Below are 21,987 nucleotides of genomic sequence, written 5' to 3'. Positions count from 1 at the left end.
TTTTCAGAATATTCTAGATAACATTTCTTAATTTCCAGCCCTCATCTTTTTTTCCTCTAAGCAATCACAAGTTTTTTTATGGAGAACAGGCAGCATACCAATAGTTAAGTTTTCAACCAGCTGCCATTATGAAGCCTTAATAGACTGCCACGTTGGCCTGCAAAAGTGGTTTTGCCCCAGAATTCCCTGATTGACTCTGAAAGCAGAGGAGAATGTTTATGCAAAGTTGAAGAACATACACCATGCCTTTTTTTTTCAGTTACAACTAATTAAAAATTGCCTTGATATGGACTTTTATTTCTGTCTCCTTTTAGCTCAAAAATGACTTATTAATGTTTCTTCAAATTTTACATACAGTTAAAACTCCTTGAAAATTCATGAGCCAGCTATATTTAAAGGGAATAGAGCATAATTTTTTTTGATAGTTTGGGACCCTATTTCTACACTCACTAATTTCAATGGGAATTTTGGACTCCACTTTGATTCCATTATTGTCAATGGGATTTTCTGCAAGCATCTGCACGGGGAGTGGGATTAAGCACCATGGGTGAAATTCATCTCTGCACAGAGGGAGCCTGCACAAAAGCTCATGTACTGCTTAAATCCCACTTTCCTATGGCTTAAGTGGGATTTGAGTGGGTGAATTAATTTTGGGCAGGTCCTTGGCACAGGGATGAAGTGCACCTCTGAGAGTACTTTCTATGCAATTTGAAGATTTGAGTGCAATGTAATTTCAACAAGAGAAATAAAATTAAAAAGAAAAATGACATCAGGAGACACTTAACAGCCAGTCAAAGTCTTCAAAAGTCTCTCATTCAAACTGAAAACATTTCTATTAAAGATTTCAGAGATATGTAGTAGCTATGTTGTTTTGTGTTGTACTTTCTTTTTCAGTTTGGATTTGGTTTCTTCTAAGGACGAGTTTAAAAAATTGCCAGTCGAGTATCTCACAAAGCATTATTATTATTTTAAATAGTGAACATTATGGCAGTCCCTATTGAGAGATAAGCAAATATTTATGATTTGGGGGTATTTCAACACCTCTATATTTTAAGTGGCTTAACTGTAATATGCTGTCAAACTTTTTGCTAAGTAACAGAATACAAACATTAATTGTATTATATTATTAACTACATGCTCTTCAACTGGCCAACATGCTAAGATTCAAATAAAAATAGAAAACCATTTTTCTCCTACATATTACTAACTGGACTGTATGGAAATGATGAAGATGACTTTGTTAGAAAAAAAGCTTCATTCCAAACACTGGATAGAATGAACATGTAAATAAATAAAAATTTATCTAAATAAAAATATCCATCTAAATAAAAATTGTGGATTATGCTGGAATATTATTCTAACAGAGGAGGATTTCATAAGTGGTTCACAAGTGGCTCCCTGCTGAAAAAATTCTGGACCCCACAACTAGGAACAAAATAAACTGTAACTAATGTACATTTTCAACTCTAGCTATTACAAATCAAATGGAATGTGCATATATTCACAGGCTAACATTACTGTGATTCTAACTCCACTCTAATTTGTCTTAGTGATAAGAGGTAATAGAAACAGCCTGACACCTTTTGAATTTTGCTGTTCTCCCATTCTTTCATCTGGGATGTTTTCATAATTCTCCCACATATCAGCTCTCTTTTCACAGAAAAGTGCAATCTGCAAGTGAAAGGCTGATCAAAGTAATGAGAGAGAGATAGAGAGGAAGAGAAATGAATGAATGAACCAAAATAAATCTAATTAGAATAAAAAGAAAGAGTTAGCAAACAGGCTCACAGGTATATGCCTCCGTTTGTACGTTGGGGTGCTGGATGGTGAAGAGCCTGTACTGAGAGCATTTTCAATATCCTGATCGAGCTGGTCCAGTTTCATAATTAGCAGCACCATGGAGTCCAATCGTGACCGATCTCGATCTTCTCTCATTTCCTGAGGAACAGAACATACAATTACTGAATCTGAAAGGGCACTTCATGGAAAGAATAAAAAGCTCTCTGTTCCCTAATTTGACAAAAAGTCATTGAATAATGGGCAACAAACTCTCATTTTTTGAGGGAAAAAAGAAAAATATTTTGTATCATCAATGGGCTGTTCACTCAGAAAAGGTTGACTTACTGCCAGTTAAGCATTTGGTACACATATTTAATATACATCTTGTACTGGAATGTGTGAGGAAAGAACACGTACAATACTATTGACATAAATGCACTGTGGGGATTTCTCCAATTCATGAGTAATCTCCCATTCAAAAGGGCTATCTAAACTTATCCTCCTTTTCCAAACCCCTGCCCCCACAGTTAATTAGTTTTATTTGAAGTAAAGTTCTCTTTCCTTGTGATGAACAAAGTAAAATATGTAAAAATATAAGTGGCATATTTTTGAATGTGTGATAGAAATGGGAAAAAATCCACAGAAAGCCATTTTTCAGTTGTCTCTGAATACCATGTCCTTTGTCAGTGGCACCCATTAATGCTGCTGCTGTACCTTATGGACTTACCAATGCATTTAGAAAACCAATTGTTTGAAGAGTTTGTGTCTTGGCTGTAAAATCTTGCTGTACATGAAATCTCCCTGTCCTGTAATAAAATACAGGCTGTATTTATAGATGCCTGCACAGGGGACAGGAAACTCCATATGCTTCCCATCCCAGAATCTCTCCCACATTCCCTTGTTGGGGGATGGAAAGAGAAGAGTTATAATTCCTCCTTTAAAAGAAGCTTGGAGTGTGAATCCCCAGACCAGCAGAGGCACAGACAAACCACACATAAGCCTGTTGCCTCTGTACTTGCTTTGGATTCCAATGACAGGCATCCAAGGGCTGATTAGGTCCTTAAAATATTATGAAAAATAGTATCTGGATGATGTTCACTGAAGGTAAAGCAGTTATGGTGCTAAACTCCACTGCAGCTCTTGGAAAATAAGCCCTATGTATTCTTAACTATTGGAAATGGAAACTAACCAGTGAATGTTTTGTTGGGCATTAGAGAAGCAGAAATACAAACCAACATCCCTGTAGAGTGTTAATTAGTCATTGGGACAGCTGAGTAAGACTTTCATAATGAGAAGCAAAACCCAGGTTCTTGTTTCAGTTTTTGCGACAATTTAAAATTCTGGCCAGACTTGCTGAAGGGATCCCTGAGCTGTCAGAGCCTCCTGGGGAATGTGAGCAGAGTTTAGAGTGAACCTGAAATGTATAGCGTTAGTGGGAAGCCACATGGCAAGCAGTGAATTTTACTATCTTCCAAGTTGAACCCTTGCAACCAAAACCTCTGAGTTTCTTTATTCTAGTTGATGTTTTTGGACTTTGGTATATTAGGGGACAAATAGTGTCATGGATGCAGAAAGCAGTGGAACAGGTGAGGCTTTGCTGCACAGGGAGGTGAGGAATCCTCCGCATACTATACCTCTACCTCGATATAACGCAATCTGATATAACATCAATTTGCATATAACGCGGTAAAGCAGCGCTCCGGGGGGCAGGGCTGCGCACTCTAGTGGATCAAAGCAAGTTCAATATAATGTGGTTTCACCTATAACACAGTAAGATTTTTTGGCTCCCGAGGACAGCTTTATATCGAGGTAGAGGTGTATGTGGCTCCATGGCCGCTCCACCATACTGTTGTGTGGGTGATCGGGGTTGTGCATGACTGATATTGCTATGACTAAGCTGATTCACTAGTCAACCCCCATGCCTAAAGAGGGGAGCACAGCTGCCACAGAAGCAGAACCACCCTATGGGGCCCAGAAAAGCCTGCATCAACAAGATCCCCCGATGATTTTAAAATACATTTGTATTCCTCTTCCTTGGAATCTTAGCACTGAAAATGTAAACCAATAGCAAACAATCATGAAACTCGAAAGGAAAAAGCAAATGAGCTGCATTTCTGCAGCAAGAGGTGAAAAGTGATGGGGGTTGGAAAGGCATTAAATATCATGTACATACCCAGAGGTTTTACGTACAATGAATCAGTCAGATTTGGAGTTTATTCCAAACAATCCTCTCACAAATTCTCCCCGAAATCCTTAGGCTGGCTTTTCATGAAGTGGATTAATAATGGTAGAGAGGAATCACTTATAATTAAGAAGTGGCAAAGCATTATTATTTTTATAATAAGCCTAATTATTATTATCCAGAAAAGATAATTAGGCCTGATGCAGGGGATGAGGGTTTGGGCCTAGGATCCTTTTCAAAACAAAGATATATTTAGGCCTCTAAGTACTGTATTATTGCAATACTCCTGTGAATGGGAGTCAGAACAGCATCCTGGCTGAGGAGTTTTTCATTTGTTTGTTTTTTTTAAAAAACAAACAGACTTTTCCATTTGCACTGCACTTGAGCATGACTCATTGTATATCTCTATCATTGCTTTCTGTCTCTTTCACAAAAGCCTAACAATTATACCAACAAAAATTAAAGTATACCATTAAAAAAAAAAGCTATTCTTGAGTTGGAAATCCAGTAAGATAGATGAATCCTCTAATAATATTTATTCAGTGTATGTCGAAACAATTTTAGCCTTGATATTATCAAACCAAGTTCCAAGGCTTTTACGGCTTATTTGTCTTCTCCATATTCCCTCATGTGTATATTCTGAGATTTTGTTACCAACTTGTGATTTTATCTGTAGTTAGCAAGACACCAACAATCCATTTCTTTTCTTTTGAAGTGACAATATTTCCTTTCCCTCACCCGCCACGCTCCAGATCTTTTCTCAATTGCAAATTATTTTCAAGATGATTGTAACATCCAGTAGTTGTCAGGTATATTACATTAAAAAAAAAGGCTACAGAGTTAAGCTCTCAAAAGTTAGAAGATGCTAGAATTAAAGTTGTCTTTGCACCTTAATCTGGCTCCCTTGTGTGTTTGCATTATGATACTGTCTAACAACATGCCATATACTTCTCTTCTTCCCACTCGCCACAGGACACCTGCCTTAATCAGTTAAACTAGTGATATGTATTCTAAAGTTTAAATAAGTCTTAACACGTTTTTTGTCAGGGAACTTATTTTACAACGTGTCAAAATTCCTCCCTGACTCCAGAAAGGGAACAATTTAGGTCATGATGTATTAAAATTTATAGTCTGCAAGTTTTATCTTAGCTGGTGTAACCAAAAACAATGTTAAGAATTAAGTATGAGCAAATATATCAGTAATATAGGCTAAAACACACTGTATTTACCCCCAAACCATCAGATGTTGCAAATACCCACAAACCAAACATTAGAAACCTAGGAAATTCAGAGATAAGGTTACACTTAAAAGAAATCCAAACATGCTCAAGTATGAAAAGGCACCCAAACAATCCTAACTCTGCCATGTAGTGAAACCATGCAATAACCATACAATTATGACTAAGGCATTTCAGTGTGTGGTCCCAGATTACATTAAACTGATTTTTAAAGACACATTTTCTTTTCCCACCACTAAAAACTCTACTCCTGCCACTACAGGGGTACTTATCTGTGCATTTACATAGCTTAATACATTTGGATTTCCTTTAAATGTAATTTTAACTTTGAATTTCCCGTGTTTACAATGCTTGGGTTTGGGATAACTGCAATATCCCTTTAATGTATTTTATCTTGATATGTGCTCTCAACCTTAATGAAGTTTTCTCCTGGGAATTTGCTTGAGTTTTTAAATTTAAAATTCCATACATGAAGAAATAAACATGAAACCCAAAAGGGAATGTTACCCTGGGATATTTTTAAAGACTTGAAAATATTTAATCTCAACTTTTAATATTTTATTTGTACTGTTATAGATATCGTCATTCGTCCACTGTGGAGCAGAACAAATAGGGTTGCCAACTTTCTAATGGCAGAAAACTGAACACCCTTGCCCTGTCCCTTTCTTATGAGGCCACGCCCCTGCTCACTCCATCCCCCTTCCCTCTGTCACTCTCTCTCTCAGACCCTTGCTCTCTTGCTCATTTTCACTGGGCTGGGGCAGAGGCTGGTGTGCAGGTTCCATCTGGGGGTGTGGGCTCTGGGGTTAGGCCAGGGATAAGGGATTTGGGGGTCAGGAGGGGGTTCTGGGCTGGGGCTGAGGGGTTTGGAGTGTGGGAGGGCTCTTGGCTGAGGCAGGGTGTTGGGGTGTGGGAGGGGTACGGGGTGTGGGTTGGGGATGCAGACGCCGGGCTGGGGCAAGGTGTGGGGATGTGGGAGGGAGTTTGGGGTGTGGGCTCTGGGCAGCGATTACCTCAGGTGGCTCCCGGGAAGCAGTGACGTGTCCTTCTGCAACCTTAATTATAGAACCTTGGGTAGTCCTTCCATAATAATGCTTTAGGTACTGTACATTATAAGGATTTTATATATCCCTCATAAGAATATGGTGTTAGAACCAAGATACCAGACTAAATGGATCTTTGATCAGTTTTGGTAAGATAATTCTTACTGCATTGTTCTCAAAATTTTCCCAGAATATTTCTTTTCAAAACCAATCCATGATGTAGTAAAAAAACAAACACAAGAAAATGCTAAGTATAAGAGCACACTAATTTTTATAACTTACTGCAAGCTGCTGAATATTGAAAATTAGTAAGTGAACAAATGCAATAATAAATTTTAAAAGGATCTTACATCACAAATTGCACTTTGTGAATTTCTGTTCATAATCATAGAATCATAGAATTCAAGATCAGAAGGGACCATTATGATCATCTAGTCTGACCTCCTGCAAGATGCAGGCCACATAAGCCGATCCACCCACTCCTTAGCAAGTGACCCCTGCCCCATGCTTCGGAGGAAGGCGAAAAATTGTAGTTGTGTTTGAATTAAAATATTCCATAAGGTGCTAGTGAAAGTAGAAGATAAATATGAAGTTGTAGAAGCTTTTTCAAAATTTCTCATCATAAGACCAATCAGTATTTTAAAAATGGCTGTCAGGGAAATCCTGCATTTAAGAAAAAAAATGTTTTTAGGGCCGGATTTGTAAACTGTAGAGGCTCACTTGCATATCTGAAAATGATATTTTTTACACAACTGTACAAATTGCATGCTTACATTTGTACAACTGAATCTATGAATGGCTAGTTAAGCACAATTGGGTGGGCTTGACTGCCCAGATCAGACATGTTGAATCAAAAATATAAAAAAGTCAAATCCTGTTGGTTTCTACAGTGCTAGATGCCTTAGATTTCAGAGGCAGACTTATTGTGGGGCTGGAAAGACCAGCTTTGCTCACCCACAAAAGAAAGGGACCTTTTACAAAAAGAGTTGGCTGAGTTTCTCTGAGTATCTTTGATCTGCAGCCAGTTGGACTGAGCCTAAAATCTTACATTAGTGTTATACATTTCATATGACATTAAATTCTTCGTCCTTGTCTTTCACTGCTAAAAAATATCCTGTTCAAAAATGGAAAGGTATTAAATCTCTTTTCATAAACTGTGAAGGCATTCATCTGAACTGACAGCAAGAGCTCAGGATAATGCAATATATCCTATTTCAAAACTATCTGTTGATTTTTTACAAGCAGTTATATAAATCAGATACATTTTTTTAAATCTTTTTGCACTGCAATGTACAGCTAAGATAAAATTGGGTAAAAGCCTGAGAATCTTATCTCTCACTGAAGATTATATCTCATACTACTATACTGGGGCCATATTCCTCATCCTTTTAGGAGAGAGGAAATGGTATATGGATTCCAAGAGAGAGCTTTTCCACATGCTGAGAAAATGGTAGCACTGCCTATATTTTCTCCCACATTAAGGACTTCAGGTCCAGATGCTAAAAAAGATCAGAGTATTTTTCTTAAGTATAGCTTGAACCATCCAACTGAACAATATTTAAAACAAATTAGCCATGGAAAATATTTCCCTAATTTATAAACCAAAATATAATGAAATTAAAAAACAAACAAGATATTTTTCTGGCAAGTACAGGTTTTTAATGCTCCTTATAGATACTTTGAGTCCCAGACTAGTGTTCATCTGATTGAGTAGAATTTACTGGGCGGTTCTAAAACTGTTTCCAAAACATGCTTTCAATATTCCAGTTAAACTTTTAAGGAGATGATATCTGGGAGAGAGAGAGAGAAGCGTTAGGCAACACTTGATTGAGGTACAACATAGTGAAACACTGTCCCCTTTCAATACAAGATGAAGGGTACAACTGAACAGATTCTCACAGAAACTCTCACAGGACATCTGACCTTAGGAAAAGTCATACTGTTGTATTACTCCCTGGGATAATAATTGAGACATCTAGCCATGTGGATTGTCACTGCCGCTGCAGAAGAGCATGGTTTGGATAGTGGCTGTTCCCTCTTCTGCACTAGGAAACCACATGGAGTGTGAACCCCCAAAAGTTCCCATTGGTGGTTTTCCTCTGGGTTCCAGGAAGGGCTGGGTGGTTGGATGCACTACCACAGATACAGCACTACTTTCCCTCTTCTGCACCCCTCAGATGGGATGTGGGGAGATCTCGCTAATCAGGGTACCCTCTGCTGACAGAACCTCTTAAGCTTTATCTGATTTTGTGTTTAAAAAATGTACTGACTCACAAATTCGCCAGCCTTTCAATCTTAATGCACAAATCCCACTGCAGTACTTCCCTTCTTTGAGGGGGTTTTGTCTAAAACTCAGAACAAGTTCATCCTGAATTGGGTTTTTGTTGTTGTTGTTTTTCGTGTGCACTGGCTCAGTCAGTTTTGATTTAGCTATCCTGCACTTCTCTGTGACCAACCAAGACATTTGCGCTAATAAATATGCTATTTTAATAGTGAAACTTTGCAGCCCATCAGATAGAAAATCACTTTTAAAAAACCCAGGACAAAACAAAGTAAGTTGTGTGATGTTAAGTATCAGAGGGGTAGCCGTGTTAGTCTGGTTCTGTAGAAGTAGCAAAGACTCCTGTGGCACCTTATAGACTAACAGACGTTTTGCAGCATGAGCTTTCGTGGGTGAATACCCACTACTTGCATCCGACGAAGCAGCAAAGAATCCTGTGGCACCTTATAGACTAACAGACGTTTTGCAGCATGAGCTTTTGCCTTGCATCCGAAGAAGTGGGTATTCACCCACGAAAGCTCATGCTGCAAAATGTCTGTTAGTCTATAAGGTGCCACAGGATTCTTTGCTACTTGTGTGATGTTGCACTTCATAATGTTTTATGGAAAGATGCTTACGAGTGTAAATATGATGTAGCTGAAATATGTTTTAAGCAAAAGGTCTCTTGTAAGATATCATAACAAAGCTTATAATCTGTATGCATGTATCATTCTTGCATCAGAAGCTAGAAATAGAAAGTTTAACTCTGAGGTCCTATTGTATTTATACAAAGTGTGGGCCATTGATGATGGTTTAAAATCTTGATGGCTCCCACTGACTAGGACAATTGGCAGGGCCGCCCAGAGGATTCAGGGGGCCTGGAGTCTTCGGCGGTGGAGGGCCCCTGCCGCTGAATTGTCGCAAAGACCCAGCACTTTGGTGGCAGGTCCCAGGGCAGAAGGACCCCCCCCCGCCGCGGGTCTTTGGGGCACTTTGGCGGCGGGTCCCTGAGTGGAATGAACCCCCCCCCACCACTGAATTGCCACTGAAGACCCAGAGTGGAAGAAGCTCCGGGGGCCCGGGCCCCGCGAGAGTTTTCTGGGGCCCCCGGAGTGAATGAAGGACCCCACTCCAGGGCCCCCGAAAACTCTCATGGGGGCCTGGGGCAAATTGCCCCACTTGTTCCCCCCTCCCCCTGGCGGCCCTGACAATTGGTTGTAAGTGGATCTGTTTACTTGTTCCTGTAAGCCAGCCCAGGAAACATGGTGGAATCCATCTTAAATCTGGTGCTTTTCCATTTAGGAGGGGTGGGGATTTCAGTTTTTAAAATCACATTGTAATCAATATTGTGCCAAATCCCCATGACAAACACAAGATTCCTGCCTTGTGCCAAAGCTATAAAAGGGGGTGTAAGAGAACAAAGGAGGCAGTCACTCATGAGAAAACCCCTAGTTACCACCTGAGCTGGAACTAACAAGGACTGTACCAAGGGAAAGGATTAGGCCCAGACTAGGAAGGAGTCTAGTCTGTGAAAGAAGCTTTTTGGAACATCTCTGAGGGTGAGATATTACCTGTATCAGTTTCTTAATGTATTAGACGTAGACTTGCATGCCTTTGCTTTATTTTGCTTGGTCACTTACTTTGTTATGTCTGTTATTACTGGAAACCACTTAAATCCTACCTTTTATACTTAATAAACTCACTTTCTTTTATTAATTAACCCAGAGTACATGATTAATACTTGGGGCACGAACAGCTGTGCATATCTCTCTATCAGTGTTATAGAGGGCGGACAATTTATGAGTTTACCCTGTATAAGCTTTATACAGAGTAAAATTGATTTATTTGGAGTTTGGATCCCATTGGGAACTGAGTGCTGGAGATAGGCTATCCACTGAGCAGTTTTTGGTTAATGTCTGCAGCTTTGGGGGTGTGGACCAGACCTGGGTCTGTATTGCAGCAGGCTAGCATGTCTGGCTCCAGAAGACAGGGTTCTGGAGTCCCAAGCTGGCAGGGAAAATGGGCTCAGAGGTAGTTCCAACACATCAGGTGACCGTCCCAAGGGGTCCTGTCACAAGTTGCTATTTAGAGAATTCAGTTTTTAAAATCACATTGTAATCAATATTGTGCCAAATCCCCATGACAAACACAATTCGGAGGGATCATTATTACATGGCCACGTTATCTCAGCATGGAATACTGTAGCCAACAGCTAATTATAAAGCATAGCACCACTGAAATAGAAAACCAAATCAAGCTAGACTGCTTATTAGGTAAGTCCATGTTACTGTGGGCAGACATACATGGAAAACAGACCTCTCAGACTGGGACTACATTGCATTGTACCTACAAGAGATGAAATACTAATACAGATGAAATGGGACTAACTCATGTGACTACAGGATACAAAACAAAGACAAAATTAATGTTGTGATTGATATAGCTTATCTTACACACAAGATACTTATCTTACATTTATAGCACATAACTTTCAACATAATGGATCCTGAAGGACTTTAGAAACTCATTCCACAAACTACAGATGCTGGACCAGATTCTGACCCTAGTGTCCCCTGCTTTTCCCTACTCTAGCAGGCCCTCTGCCACCTTGGTCACCAGTCCTGACCTAGGGGTGTATCAGAGGCATGGATTTAAAAAGGCATGTGGCAGGCAATCCCCAGATGGTGAAATGGTTCTTGGAGGCCTATGCATCTCAGAGAAGCTCCTTGCTACCCAAGGATAGTAGGGGTTGAAAAGGTGATTAAAGCAAACTTTGCCAACACGCTTCCAAACTCTGCCTAGCATAGCTTGATGGCAATTGAAAATTCAGAGAGAGCATACTTTATCTGGCCATTTATTCTGCCCTATAAAAGGAGAGCTCACTTTTCACTATCCTCTTTCTGCTCCTCATTGTTTGTTGATTCCATTCACAATGTCATGTATAAAAATTACATTGTAGCAGAATTGTATTGTTTGTTCTCTAGTACCTACCACTCTTTAGGCTGTGTGTATGAGTAACTGTAATAGCTACAGCTTGTAAAAATATTGGGAAAAATGCATTCACCAAAGCAAGCAAATTTGGATCACACTTGGTTCACAGACAATTCACAAAGGAGAAGGGGGGCTAACTTCTTTGAACATATTGTTTGTTGTAAATTGTTAGCCCACCTCTGGTTGTTCTTATTTTGTTTACAATTCTTTTCATTACAGTGGCTGTGACACTTTTTGGGATTACCAGACGTGTCCAGTACGAATCACTATCACCTGTTCACAGCATGAGAAAGCCTTGTCTGTGGCCACCGGGCAGAAAGCCTCACAACTCTGCTGGCTGCTGGCAGCACATGCGCTCTGCTCCAGGCTCCACGAGCCTCAGTTCTTTTCTTTGCAGGCTAGCAATTTACACACCCTTCTTTAGTGCCCAGTCTCTTTCTTTCTGAGCATCCATCCTGTAAACCGATCCTCTGCATCCCAGTTCACCGCTTTCCTTAGCACAAAGCACTTAGACATATCTGTAATCAAACCAAACTGAAGTTTGTTTAGCAGAGCTTGAGATAGAGATTTAAATAAAAAGCAAGTATAAGGGATTGGAAACATAAGGTTAAACGTAAAAGAAAAACATGAAATACAATATAAAGCCTATCCTCATTAGCAGGTTACTTTCCTATCTAATAAGGCATTTCTCCCAAAATCGTCAATCACTACAGCACTTGTCCAGTTCAGAAAGCTGGGATCCACCTTTCATGGGACACTCCCGCTGGCAGAGTTACTCCTCTGTAATGGATAACAACTTGTGCCATGATTTCTGCTCTCATATAGTTACAGGCCACTGTCTGTTAACCCAGAGAGCTCCTTCTTCAGAGAACTCCTCTGTGGTTCATTTGTCTTTGTAAATGAACAAGTCTCCAGCTGGTTCAGACAGTAAACAAGTGCTGCCTCCACAGATATCCATTGTTCTCAATGTCGATTGAGCCTTAAGACCCCACCTTGCCTCAGGTGACAAGTCTCATTTCAACAATTTTGCAACCAATATTCTACATTTACATATCTCAGACTATTTGCTGTGCAAACATCTCACAATAACCATGACAGTCAGCTAGTTCTTTAGCTTTCAGCAGAAACCACACACCACCTCCTTTATTATTGAGAAGTATCGAGAAGATGGTCTAATACAGAGATAATATACCTGCTGTCTGGCTGTGTCTGCCACAGTGGGTTTAATGCTCTTTACTTTTGCAAGCTTGCTGGCTATGTTTTGTGTTATGGGAGCTGTCCTGTACCAATTTGTTACAGTAGTACATTGTATTATCTTCAGCATTCTGTATGTTGATTGGCTATCTATTACACTGCTTTAGCTAAAGCCAAACCAATTTGTGGGGAAAGGTAGTAGCCGGACATAAATACAAAATAGTCTGCAAATGTCAAGTCTTCTGGAGTGACAGAGTGTAGAATGAATAAAATTCTATTACTGTGGTCTTGTGACAAAGATTAGTAAGAACATAAAATCAACAACATTAGAATCATGTTGTGAAAGAGACTGATGAGAACAGAACCTATAAGCAACTTTCTTTTAAATGGACAATAACTTCCTGATTTCCTTTTCTTGTGTTGTAAACTGGCAAGACACTTGCATCCATACTTTCCAACTAAGCAAAAAAAAGCTATTACCTTTAGTTGACCCCAGTTCTATTTGTTATGAAGGGAAACACTTACACTTTGAGGAGAGTATTATGACAGTAATCTGAGCACTAATTATAAGGCTGGAAGAAATACAGCAATTTAGCAGGACTAGAAGTGGAACTTGACACATTCTGTATTTCTATACTATTGCCAACACTCCACAGAACTGGCCTTTTTGTACATAATTAACCAGATTTAAAATAAAAACAACAAAACCTAAATTCCTGACCTCTGCATTTGTATCACACTAAATCCAACAGATTAGGACACATCACTAGGTAAAATTGTGTAACATTTTTGCAGTGAAACCAGCGAATGGCAACATCAAACTCAGCTCCTTTTGGGTCTTGTTACAAACACAAACAGGTTAGTTAAAAGGTCAGCTAAGATTTATGAATGTATGAAATGAACCTGCACCCAGTTACGTGTAAACCTGGCCCAGCTCATAGTTTTTGCAGCCAAACGAGATGAGGTTAATGGTTTATCATGATTTTGAAATGAAACCAGGTGAATCCCTAACCGTTCTGGCTGAATTTCATTTTCAAATTGTTGGATTTATCAAACTAGACACTCAAAGTGAAACTGAGCGGTAAGAATCTATATCAATGAAGTCAACGGAAGCCTTTCCATACCTCAGTGGGCTTTGGATCAGGTGAACCTGTGCAAAGCCAAACCTCCAAGTTTTCTCAAGCTCATGGGAAAATATGTGAGAATTTATTTAGTCAAATTTACCCCTGGCATAAATGGGTGCAACTCCTATTGACTTTATTCATTGGGATAGTTTGCTACTGTTGTAAAACTCATGAAAAACTCTATATCCTAATTCTTATCTTCTGTGTAATCTAGTTCAAACACACAGAGAGCTTTTGAGGGACTTTGACTTCAGTACAAGAAAAGATGAATGTTCTCAAGTGCTGTACTCTTCTCATGAACTATGAACTAAGATTGCTGAGCAATCTGAAATATGCCAACAAGAAAAAAAAATCTTAATTCTAAAGGGTGGTTGAATGCTATTTAACATCAAGGGATCTGGAACAGTTCTCTCTGAGGTCCTGTGAGCTATTAGAGAGGCTCATTCATAACTTTGGCGCATGAAAATGATAGGCCCTGGAATGCAGATTAACAAGCAGAAGGTCCATTATTATATGAGAAAGTAAAGTTAATTATGAAAGAAAATAACAAGCTCAAGTCTAAAGTAGTTTTTATTTATCTCATAAATAAATTGCAATTTAGTCCTTACAACCACAAAGTGCAGCGTAAACTAAATTATTTTGTAGTGATTAACTGTCCAAGTACTTGGAACACAGGTTCAAATAAGGTAGCTCTTCAATGCTAACTACTGGTGATAGCATTGAGCATTTGGTAATGAGAATTTGTGTTCAAGAAGAATTGCAGAAAGTTCCCTACATTCCAAGTACACTCTTATTCACCTGATCTGAATGTGCTGGAGGCAGTAGAGATAACTCCAGGCATCTTAATGCCTGCTGGCATGAGGTTTCACAGGGTACGTCTACACTACGGGATTATTCCGAATTTACATAAACCGGTTTAGCAAAACAGACTGTATAAAAATCGAGTGTGCGCGGCCACACTAAACACATTAAATCGGTGGTGTGCGTCCATGGTCTGAGGCTAGCGTCGATTTCTGGAGCGTTGCACTGTGGGTAGCTATTCCATAGCTATCCCATAGTTCCCGCAGCCTCCTCCGCCCCTTGGAATTTCTGGGTTGAGATCCCAGTGCCTGATGCGGCAAAAATCATTGTCGCGGGTGGTTCTGGGTAAATGTCGTCAGTCACTCCTTCCTCTGGGAAAGCAACGGCAGACAAGCATTTCACGCCTTTTTTCCCTGGATTGCCCTGGCAGATGCCATAGCATGGCAATCATGGAGCCTGTTTTGCCTTTTGTGACTGTCACCGTATGTGTACTAGATGCCGCTGACAGAGGCGATTCAGCAGCGCTACACAGCAGCATGCTTTTGCTTTTGCATGACAGCAGAGATGGTTACCAGCCATACTGTACCATCTACCATACCATAAATTGGTAATAAGATGATCATGGTTACCAGTCCTTTTGCACTGCACCATTTGCTGCTGTCATAAGTGCCCCTGGCTGAGATCAGCCAGGGACGCAAAAGCCAAAATTGGGAATGACTCCCTGAGTCAATCCCTCCTTTTTGGTATCTAAAAATAGAATCAGTCCTGCCTAGAATATGCATGGTCCATGCTGGAGCTCTTTCTTTATTTTGATTTTTAACTGCATCGCCACACGTGCTGATCGGAGCTCCATGCTGGGCAAACAGGAAATATTCAAAAGTTCGCGGGGCTTTTCCTGTCTACCTGGCCACTGCATCCGAGTTCAGATTGCTGTCCAGAGCGGTCAGTGGTGCACTGTGGGATACCACCCGGAGGCCAATACCGTTGATCTGCGGCCACACTAACCCTAATCCGATATGGTAATTCTGATACTAGCGCTACTCCTCTCGTTAGGGAGGAGTACAGAAATCGATTTAAAGAGCCCTTTATATCGATATAAAGGGCCTCTCAGTGTGGACGGGTGTGGCATTAAATCGGTTTTACGCTCCTAAACCGGTTTAAACGCTTAGTGTAGACCAGGCCACAGACATTTAGGAGACTGAAGTCTGAGAAAAACCTCAGCCCTGAGACAATTGTGGCTAAATATCTCCACAAGCAACAGGCTTTACATATTTGGTCCAGCAATTGAATAGTGTTTTCCTACATCAACTACTTGTTACTTGTGCTTAGTTGAGAGTAAAGTGTTCTGTGATTGCTTCCAGCAACGGGACAAAGGAGAATGGTCTAAAACAACAATGAAGAATGATGCCAAGATACTGGAAACCTTCACCATACTTTATAAAGTGTTGTGGAAAAGGAGGGGAGAAAAAACAACAACCTCTTTGTGACGTTATTGATATAAACTGGGACCATATAGAACATGGGTTGCAACCAAGGTCCTGTAGTGGCACCAAATCTTAGGTAAAGGGGGTCATATAAGGTGTCTAAGACCAGATTATGGGTTGCTGTTTATAATTATGCTGTCTGTATGTCTGTATCATTTTAGTTGAAGTTATGAATGTTGGCTCTATGCTGTCTGTATTTCAAGTTGGTGCTGTGCTTCTGGGGGAAGCATCCCAGACAAGTTGGTGTTAGCTCTGCTTAGCCTGCTTGATGGCCCATTAAGGACCATCAGCTACACAATTGACCCATGGAGAGAAGGCAGACACGCCTTGTGACTCAGCAAGGTATGCAGAGACTTGTCCATGTGACTGCAGACTCCATTTTGCGGTGATTTTCCACAGTAAGAACAAAGAAGTTCTTACACCTGGAAAAGCCTATATAAGGCTGATGCATCATCTCCATCTTGTCTTCAATCCTGCTTCTTACCTCTGGAGGGACTTTGCTACAAACTGAAGCTCTGCACAAAGGACTGACGGACCCATCCCAGCGGGGGATGTACTCCAGAGACTTGATTTGAACCTGCAGTTTACTCCATCACTGCTGCAAGCCTGAACTTTGCCATTACTGTATGTAATTGATTCCATTTAACCAATTCTACCTCTCATCTCTACCTTTTTCCCTTTATGAATAAACCTTTAGATTTTAGATTCTAAAGGATTGGCAACAGCGTGATTTGTGGGTAAGATCTGATGTGTATATTGACCTGGGTCTGGGGCTTGGTCCTTTGGGATCGAGAGAACTTTTTTCTTTTATTGGGGTGTTGGTTTTCATAACCATTCATCCCCAGGACGAGTGCACTGGTGGGGATACTGGGAGACTGGAGTGTCTAAGGAAATTGCTTGTGTGACTTGTGGTTAGCCAGTGGGGTGAGACCGAAGTTCCTTTTGTCTGGCTGGTTTGGTTTGCCTTAGAGGTGGAAAAACCCCAGCCTAGGGCTGTGACTGCCCTGTTTAAGCAATTGGTCCTGATTTGGCACTCTCAGTTGGGTCCCGCCAGAACTGCCTCATCACACTCTTCCATGTTAACTCTGTACCATTCTCCAAACAAAATAAAACAACCCACAATTCAAGACTGATCTTTTGACATAGGTTCTTGTAACAGGGCTTGGGAGGCCTAGTGGTTAGATCACCTGGCTTTCAGGCCTGGGCTGGGCCCTCCATCTCCACCAGTCCCAGCCCAGGGCTCTGTGTATGTCAACCCCTGAACACGAGGGTTGGTGTCCCTCTCAGCGGCAAGTCAGAATCCACTACCCTGGACTATTTCCTTCCAGTTTGTTCAGTTTGGGGTATGGCCCCTCTAGTCCAATTTACCAGGTGTCTTGCTTCCCAGAGAATTCCTTCTGTGGTCCAGGTGGTGCCTTGCAGTGGTCCCATACTCCTTTGGTCGAGGCAGCCACAATGTCTCTGGGGTTTCCTCAGTCAGTTACCTCCCATGCTGGGGGTTCCTCCGCAGTCTTCTTGGCTGGGAAACTAGTGCTTATTACAGACGGGTACCCTGGCTGCTTCAGGCAGGGATACAGCTAGCTCCTGCCTCTTCACCACTCAGCCCTGAACTGAGCCAGGCTCCCTTCTTTTATCTTCCCTCCAGGCCTGGCATTGGCTACAGATATAGTGGGGCAGGCTAGCTGGGCCCAAAGGCTTCCTTCCTGAACCTCTAATTTAGTTTTAATAGTTCCTGGATCTGTTCTTCCAATATGCCATTTAACTTACTTGTGTAAATTGTAGTAGTTTTACAAACAGGGTCAGCTTTCAGATAGCACCTCTACAGTTGCACCACAATCTTCTGCATACATATTTGTTGTAGTCATAGCTAGGGTTGCCAGGCATCTAGTCTTCAACTGGAACACCCAGTCAAACAGGGACCCTGGCAGCTCTGCTTGAGCCATTAAAAGTCCAGTTGTGGTGCAGGCAGGCTCCCTCCACTGCTCCTGGGAAGTGGTCAGCATGTCCCTCTGACTCCAAGGCTCAGGGGCAGCCAGGGAAGCTCTGCACACTGAGCTCTGCACCACCATGTGCCCAGCCAATGGGCGATGTGGGGGTGGTGCTGCGCCTCCGCCTGGCCATAGTGCTGCCTAGGAGCCAGAGGGACACGTTGTTGCTTCCAGGAGCCGCCTGAGGTGAGTGCTTCCTGGAGCCTGCACCCTGCACTTCCTCCCTCCCGCACCCCAACCCCCTTCCCTAGCCCTCACCCCCCTCCTGCATCCAAACTCCCTTTTGCATCCTGCACCCCCTCCCATACCCCAACTCCTTGCCTCAGCTTGGACCCCCCACAAACACCCTGAACCCCTCATTTCTGGGCCCACCCCAGAGCCTGCACCCCCACCCCAGAGCCTGCACCCCTTCCCATACCCCAAGCCCCTCTCCTGGTCTGGACCCCCGCCCTTACCCTCCAAACCCCTCGACACCGCCCCCAGCCTGGAGGCCCCTCTTACACCCCAAACCCTCATTCCAGGGCCCCATCCCAGAGCCCAAAACACCTGCCAGAACTCACACCTCAACCCCCTTTACCAGCCCAGTGAAAATGAGTGAGTGAACAAGGGTGGGGGAGAGTGAGCAATGGAGGGAGAAGGGATGGAGTGAGTGCAGGGGGCATGGCTTTAGAGAAGGGACGTGGCAGGGTCAGGGACGGGTCAAGGGTGTTTGGTTTTCTGCATATAGAAAGTTGGCAACCCTAGTCACAGCATCTGCATGTGCGAGCTAAGGCGCCATCCATCTTTTTGAACTGTGTGTGTAAAGCCAAGATTTGAAGAGTGCAGAAAATTGTCCATAAAACATTCTTGCACTAATTTTCTTAAGATCTGGGCCACGGTGTTTCTTTTTGGTTTCTTCATTAATTTGACTGTAGCAGGGGTCGGCAACCTTCGGCATGCAGCCCACCAGGGTAATCCGCTGGTAGGCCACAAGACATTTTGTTTACATTGATCATTACAGGGATGTGCTGGTCGCCGCTTCCGGCAGCTCCCATTGGCTGGGAACGGCAAACCACGATTACTGGTAGCTGCGGGGGGCTGTGCCTGTGGATGCTCAATGTAAACAAAATGTCTCGCGGACTGACAGTGGATTACCCTGCTGGGCCACGTGCCAAAGGTTGCCGACCCCTGGACTATAGTCACTGTTGAATAACATAGGTATGGATCTTGAAGTTGTGTGCTGAGTTCCCATTTATATTAGTGATAGTTTCAAACACAAAGCAGCAGCAAGAATAGGCCTAATGTTTTCTATTTCAGAAGTATTCTGCAGTAACTTTCCAACACTGCTCACAAAAGGCAGCATGCTCCAACTGAGGAGGACTCCTGGGTGGGATATATGAAGAAATTAAATTAGTAAATATATGCACGGAACAAAACAAAACAAAAAAAAACAAGAAAAGGAAGAAAAGGACCTTCCCCTTTGTTGAGCATTTACCATTCAAACATTTTGCTGAGGCCAAAACACTGAATTAGATGAGCATGGTGAAAGTAGAGTTAAGTGACGGATGGGTTAGCAAGATGAAATACTTTTTGTTTGGAAGAAGGTTTTTGTGGTCTAGCATAACCTCAGTCTCTATTTATTGGGTTACCATAATTTTACACTAAGGATTAATTTAACACTGAATTTCTATCATGTACACAATAAGTACTTTTATGGCAAAACTCATCAAAACAAAAGTGGAAGTGTTTAAACAGTTGTCTTTCTCAAGAACAAATCGAACCATTAGAACTAGATATGTAGGTTATGTCTATACTAACGGCAATGTGTAGGTACTACACATGTAGCTACACACCTCAATGAAAGACTCTGGCAGCAGAGTGAGGCTCCAGCAGCTCCTCACTACCAGAGAGCCTTTCCATGTAGCTTTCCTGATACTGGAGCCTCTCCCCACTGTTGGAACCTTTAGCTGAAGTCACCCCCAAAGGCGTAGCCACCCCCAAGGGACACATGCATTTTGGAGCTAGCCATCAGTCTGAGCTGGCCAAGGTCCAGCTAAGAGCTAGAAGGAGAGAGAAACAATAAATCCCACCTGAACTAGCAGATGGCCTGTGGAGACTCATGTTCCTGGCATATCTGGATACCACTGAGACCTTCCAGGATTAATTGGCAGTGGACCAATTTATTGATGCTCAGTTGGATTTGTACTTACAAATCAAAATCAGCAAAAGGAGGCCAAAGACATTCTGAGATGCTGTGGGATTTGCCACAGAACTTAAATCTTTACTTGCAGCAGTTCACCAGAAAAGGACGCAACTGCTAGTGAGGAAGATAAAAGTGGATCACCATAAGCCCTGTAAGTACAGCTCTGTGTCTAATACGTATGATGAAAGAGGCGATTCTAATCTGGTTCATGACTGCACTGAACTACTGGAACAAATGACACATTTGGTGTGTAAAATAAGGGAAACTGGCAATAATGCAAAAAGTAAAGGACACAGTTCAACTATATACTGGTACTGTGACAAAATTGGCTGCAAAAATGAGGATTGTAATAAATTTAAGGTGGACCTCTCTTTCAGGTTAGGAAACAGTGGGACACCAAGGTGAAGGGGCAAAACTTGGAGTTACAAGATAAGCCCCACAGTTTTTATTAAGATCTGGGCAGTAAAACAACAATAAGAGTTGGGCTAGTGAGTGTGCAACAGTATCTGTGACGTGTATATGGATTCAAACATAACAAGTTATTGGATCAGACATGCTAAAAAGGCTAGGGAATGGGGAATCCCAAACTGAACCACCTAATTGAGACCAAGACTGGGGCAAGGGCACATCAAAATTTGGGTTTGAAAATTGGACTTCTGAAATTCAAGCAAGAAGTCTGGATGGCTGAAATAGTAGATGAGCTAATAATTGGCTTGAATTTCATTCTGGCTAATAACTGAGTAATCAATGCCAGGAAAGGTGTCTTACAAATTCAGTCTGTGGAAATTTCTTTAAGATGATTTGTAGGCAATTAGTTTGCAGTGAACGAATTGTCTTGTCCCTGGGAGCAGAAACCATTATAACAGCTACATGCAGTATTAGCTTTCCAGCAAGGGAAGGATGGGGAGTCATTGAAACCTGTTTTGAGACCCAGGGTCTCGGGGAAATCTTAGGTGCTAAGATTGTGGATCTGAAACAAGAACTGATCCCTGTTTGTTTCCTGAATGTCTCTGACAAGGAGCAAATAGTAAAACAATCGGACTGCAGTAGTGAAATGTGAACTGGTGAATCTGGTAAATACTGGTGTAGGAAAAAAAAATACTGGGGTAGTGAGTGAAAGTGAGCTCCCAGAGCTTCTACTGGACCTGTTCCAGCACAGTGCTGTATACTGAAATGGGGAACAGCAGAACAGTCTTTCTGATTAGGAATCAGTTCTTCTCTCAGTCCAACAAAGACATAGGTTGTACTTCACTTGTCCAGCACAAGATTGATAGTGGGGGACACCAACCAATTAAACAGCCACTTCACTGGTTACCAGTAGCCAAAAAAAAAAAAGGAAGAGGCACTACAGACTATTGAGGGAGCATATCAGAAAGGCATTATTGAGCCTTCAACCAGGCCTTGGCCCTCCTCATAGTTCTGGTTAAGAAAAAGGATGGCAGCACCAGATTCTGTGTGGACTATAAAAAAAAATAGATGAAGTCATTTTAAAGGATTCTTAACCATTATCACCAATAGATACTCTAGATGCTGTAGTAGGTTGAGTCTGGTTTTCCACACTGGATCTTAAAAGTGGGTTGTGGAAGTGGATGCAAAAGATTAAAGGACAAGGCTTGTGGCAGTTCAAAATGATGGCTTGTGACTTGTCTAATGCACCAGCCACATTTGAGAGGCTCATGGAGAGGGTATTACATGACAAGCCTCTCTCATCCTGCCTGTTA

At 41.7% G+C, this 21,987-nt stretch overlaps 1 protein-coding gene across 11 annotated transcripts in view; it reads right to left on the bottom strand.

Annotated features, from left to right (window-relative positions):
• DLC1 (DLC1 Rho GTPase activating protein) overlaps positions 1-21,987 on the bottom strand; it is a 341,009-nt gene that overhangs the window by 267,985 nt on the left and 51,037 nt on the right. For all 11 annotated transcript variants that reach the window (XR_005599260.1, XM_039541306.1, XM_039541310.1 and 8 more), the window contains exon 2: positions 1,789-1,938. Coding sequence is in view for 10 of the 11 variants with exons in the window: in XM_039541306.1 (XP_039397240.1) it covers positions 1,789-1,938 (150 nt within the window). In the remaining variant the exon portion in view is untranslated. The remainder of the gene's footprint in view (positions 1-1,788; positions 1,939-21,987) is intronic.

Source organism: Mauremys reevesii, linkage group 5 (assembly GCF_016161935.1).
Source record: "Mauremys reevesii isolate NIE-2019 linkage group 5, ASM1616193v1, whole genome shotgun sequence".
Lineage (NCBI taxonomy): Eukaryota > Metazoa > Chordata > Testudines > Geoemydidae > Mauremys > Mauremys reevesii.
The sequence above is the reverse complement of the archived record's forward strand: the minus strand, read 5'-3'. Positions and strand labels throughout refer to the sequence as shown.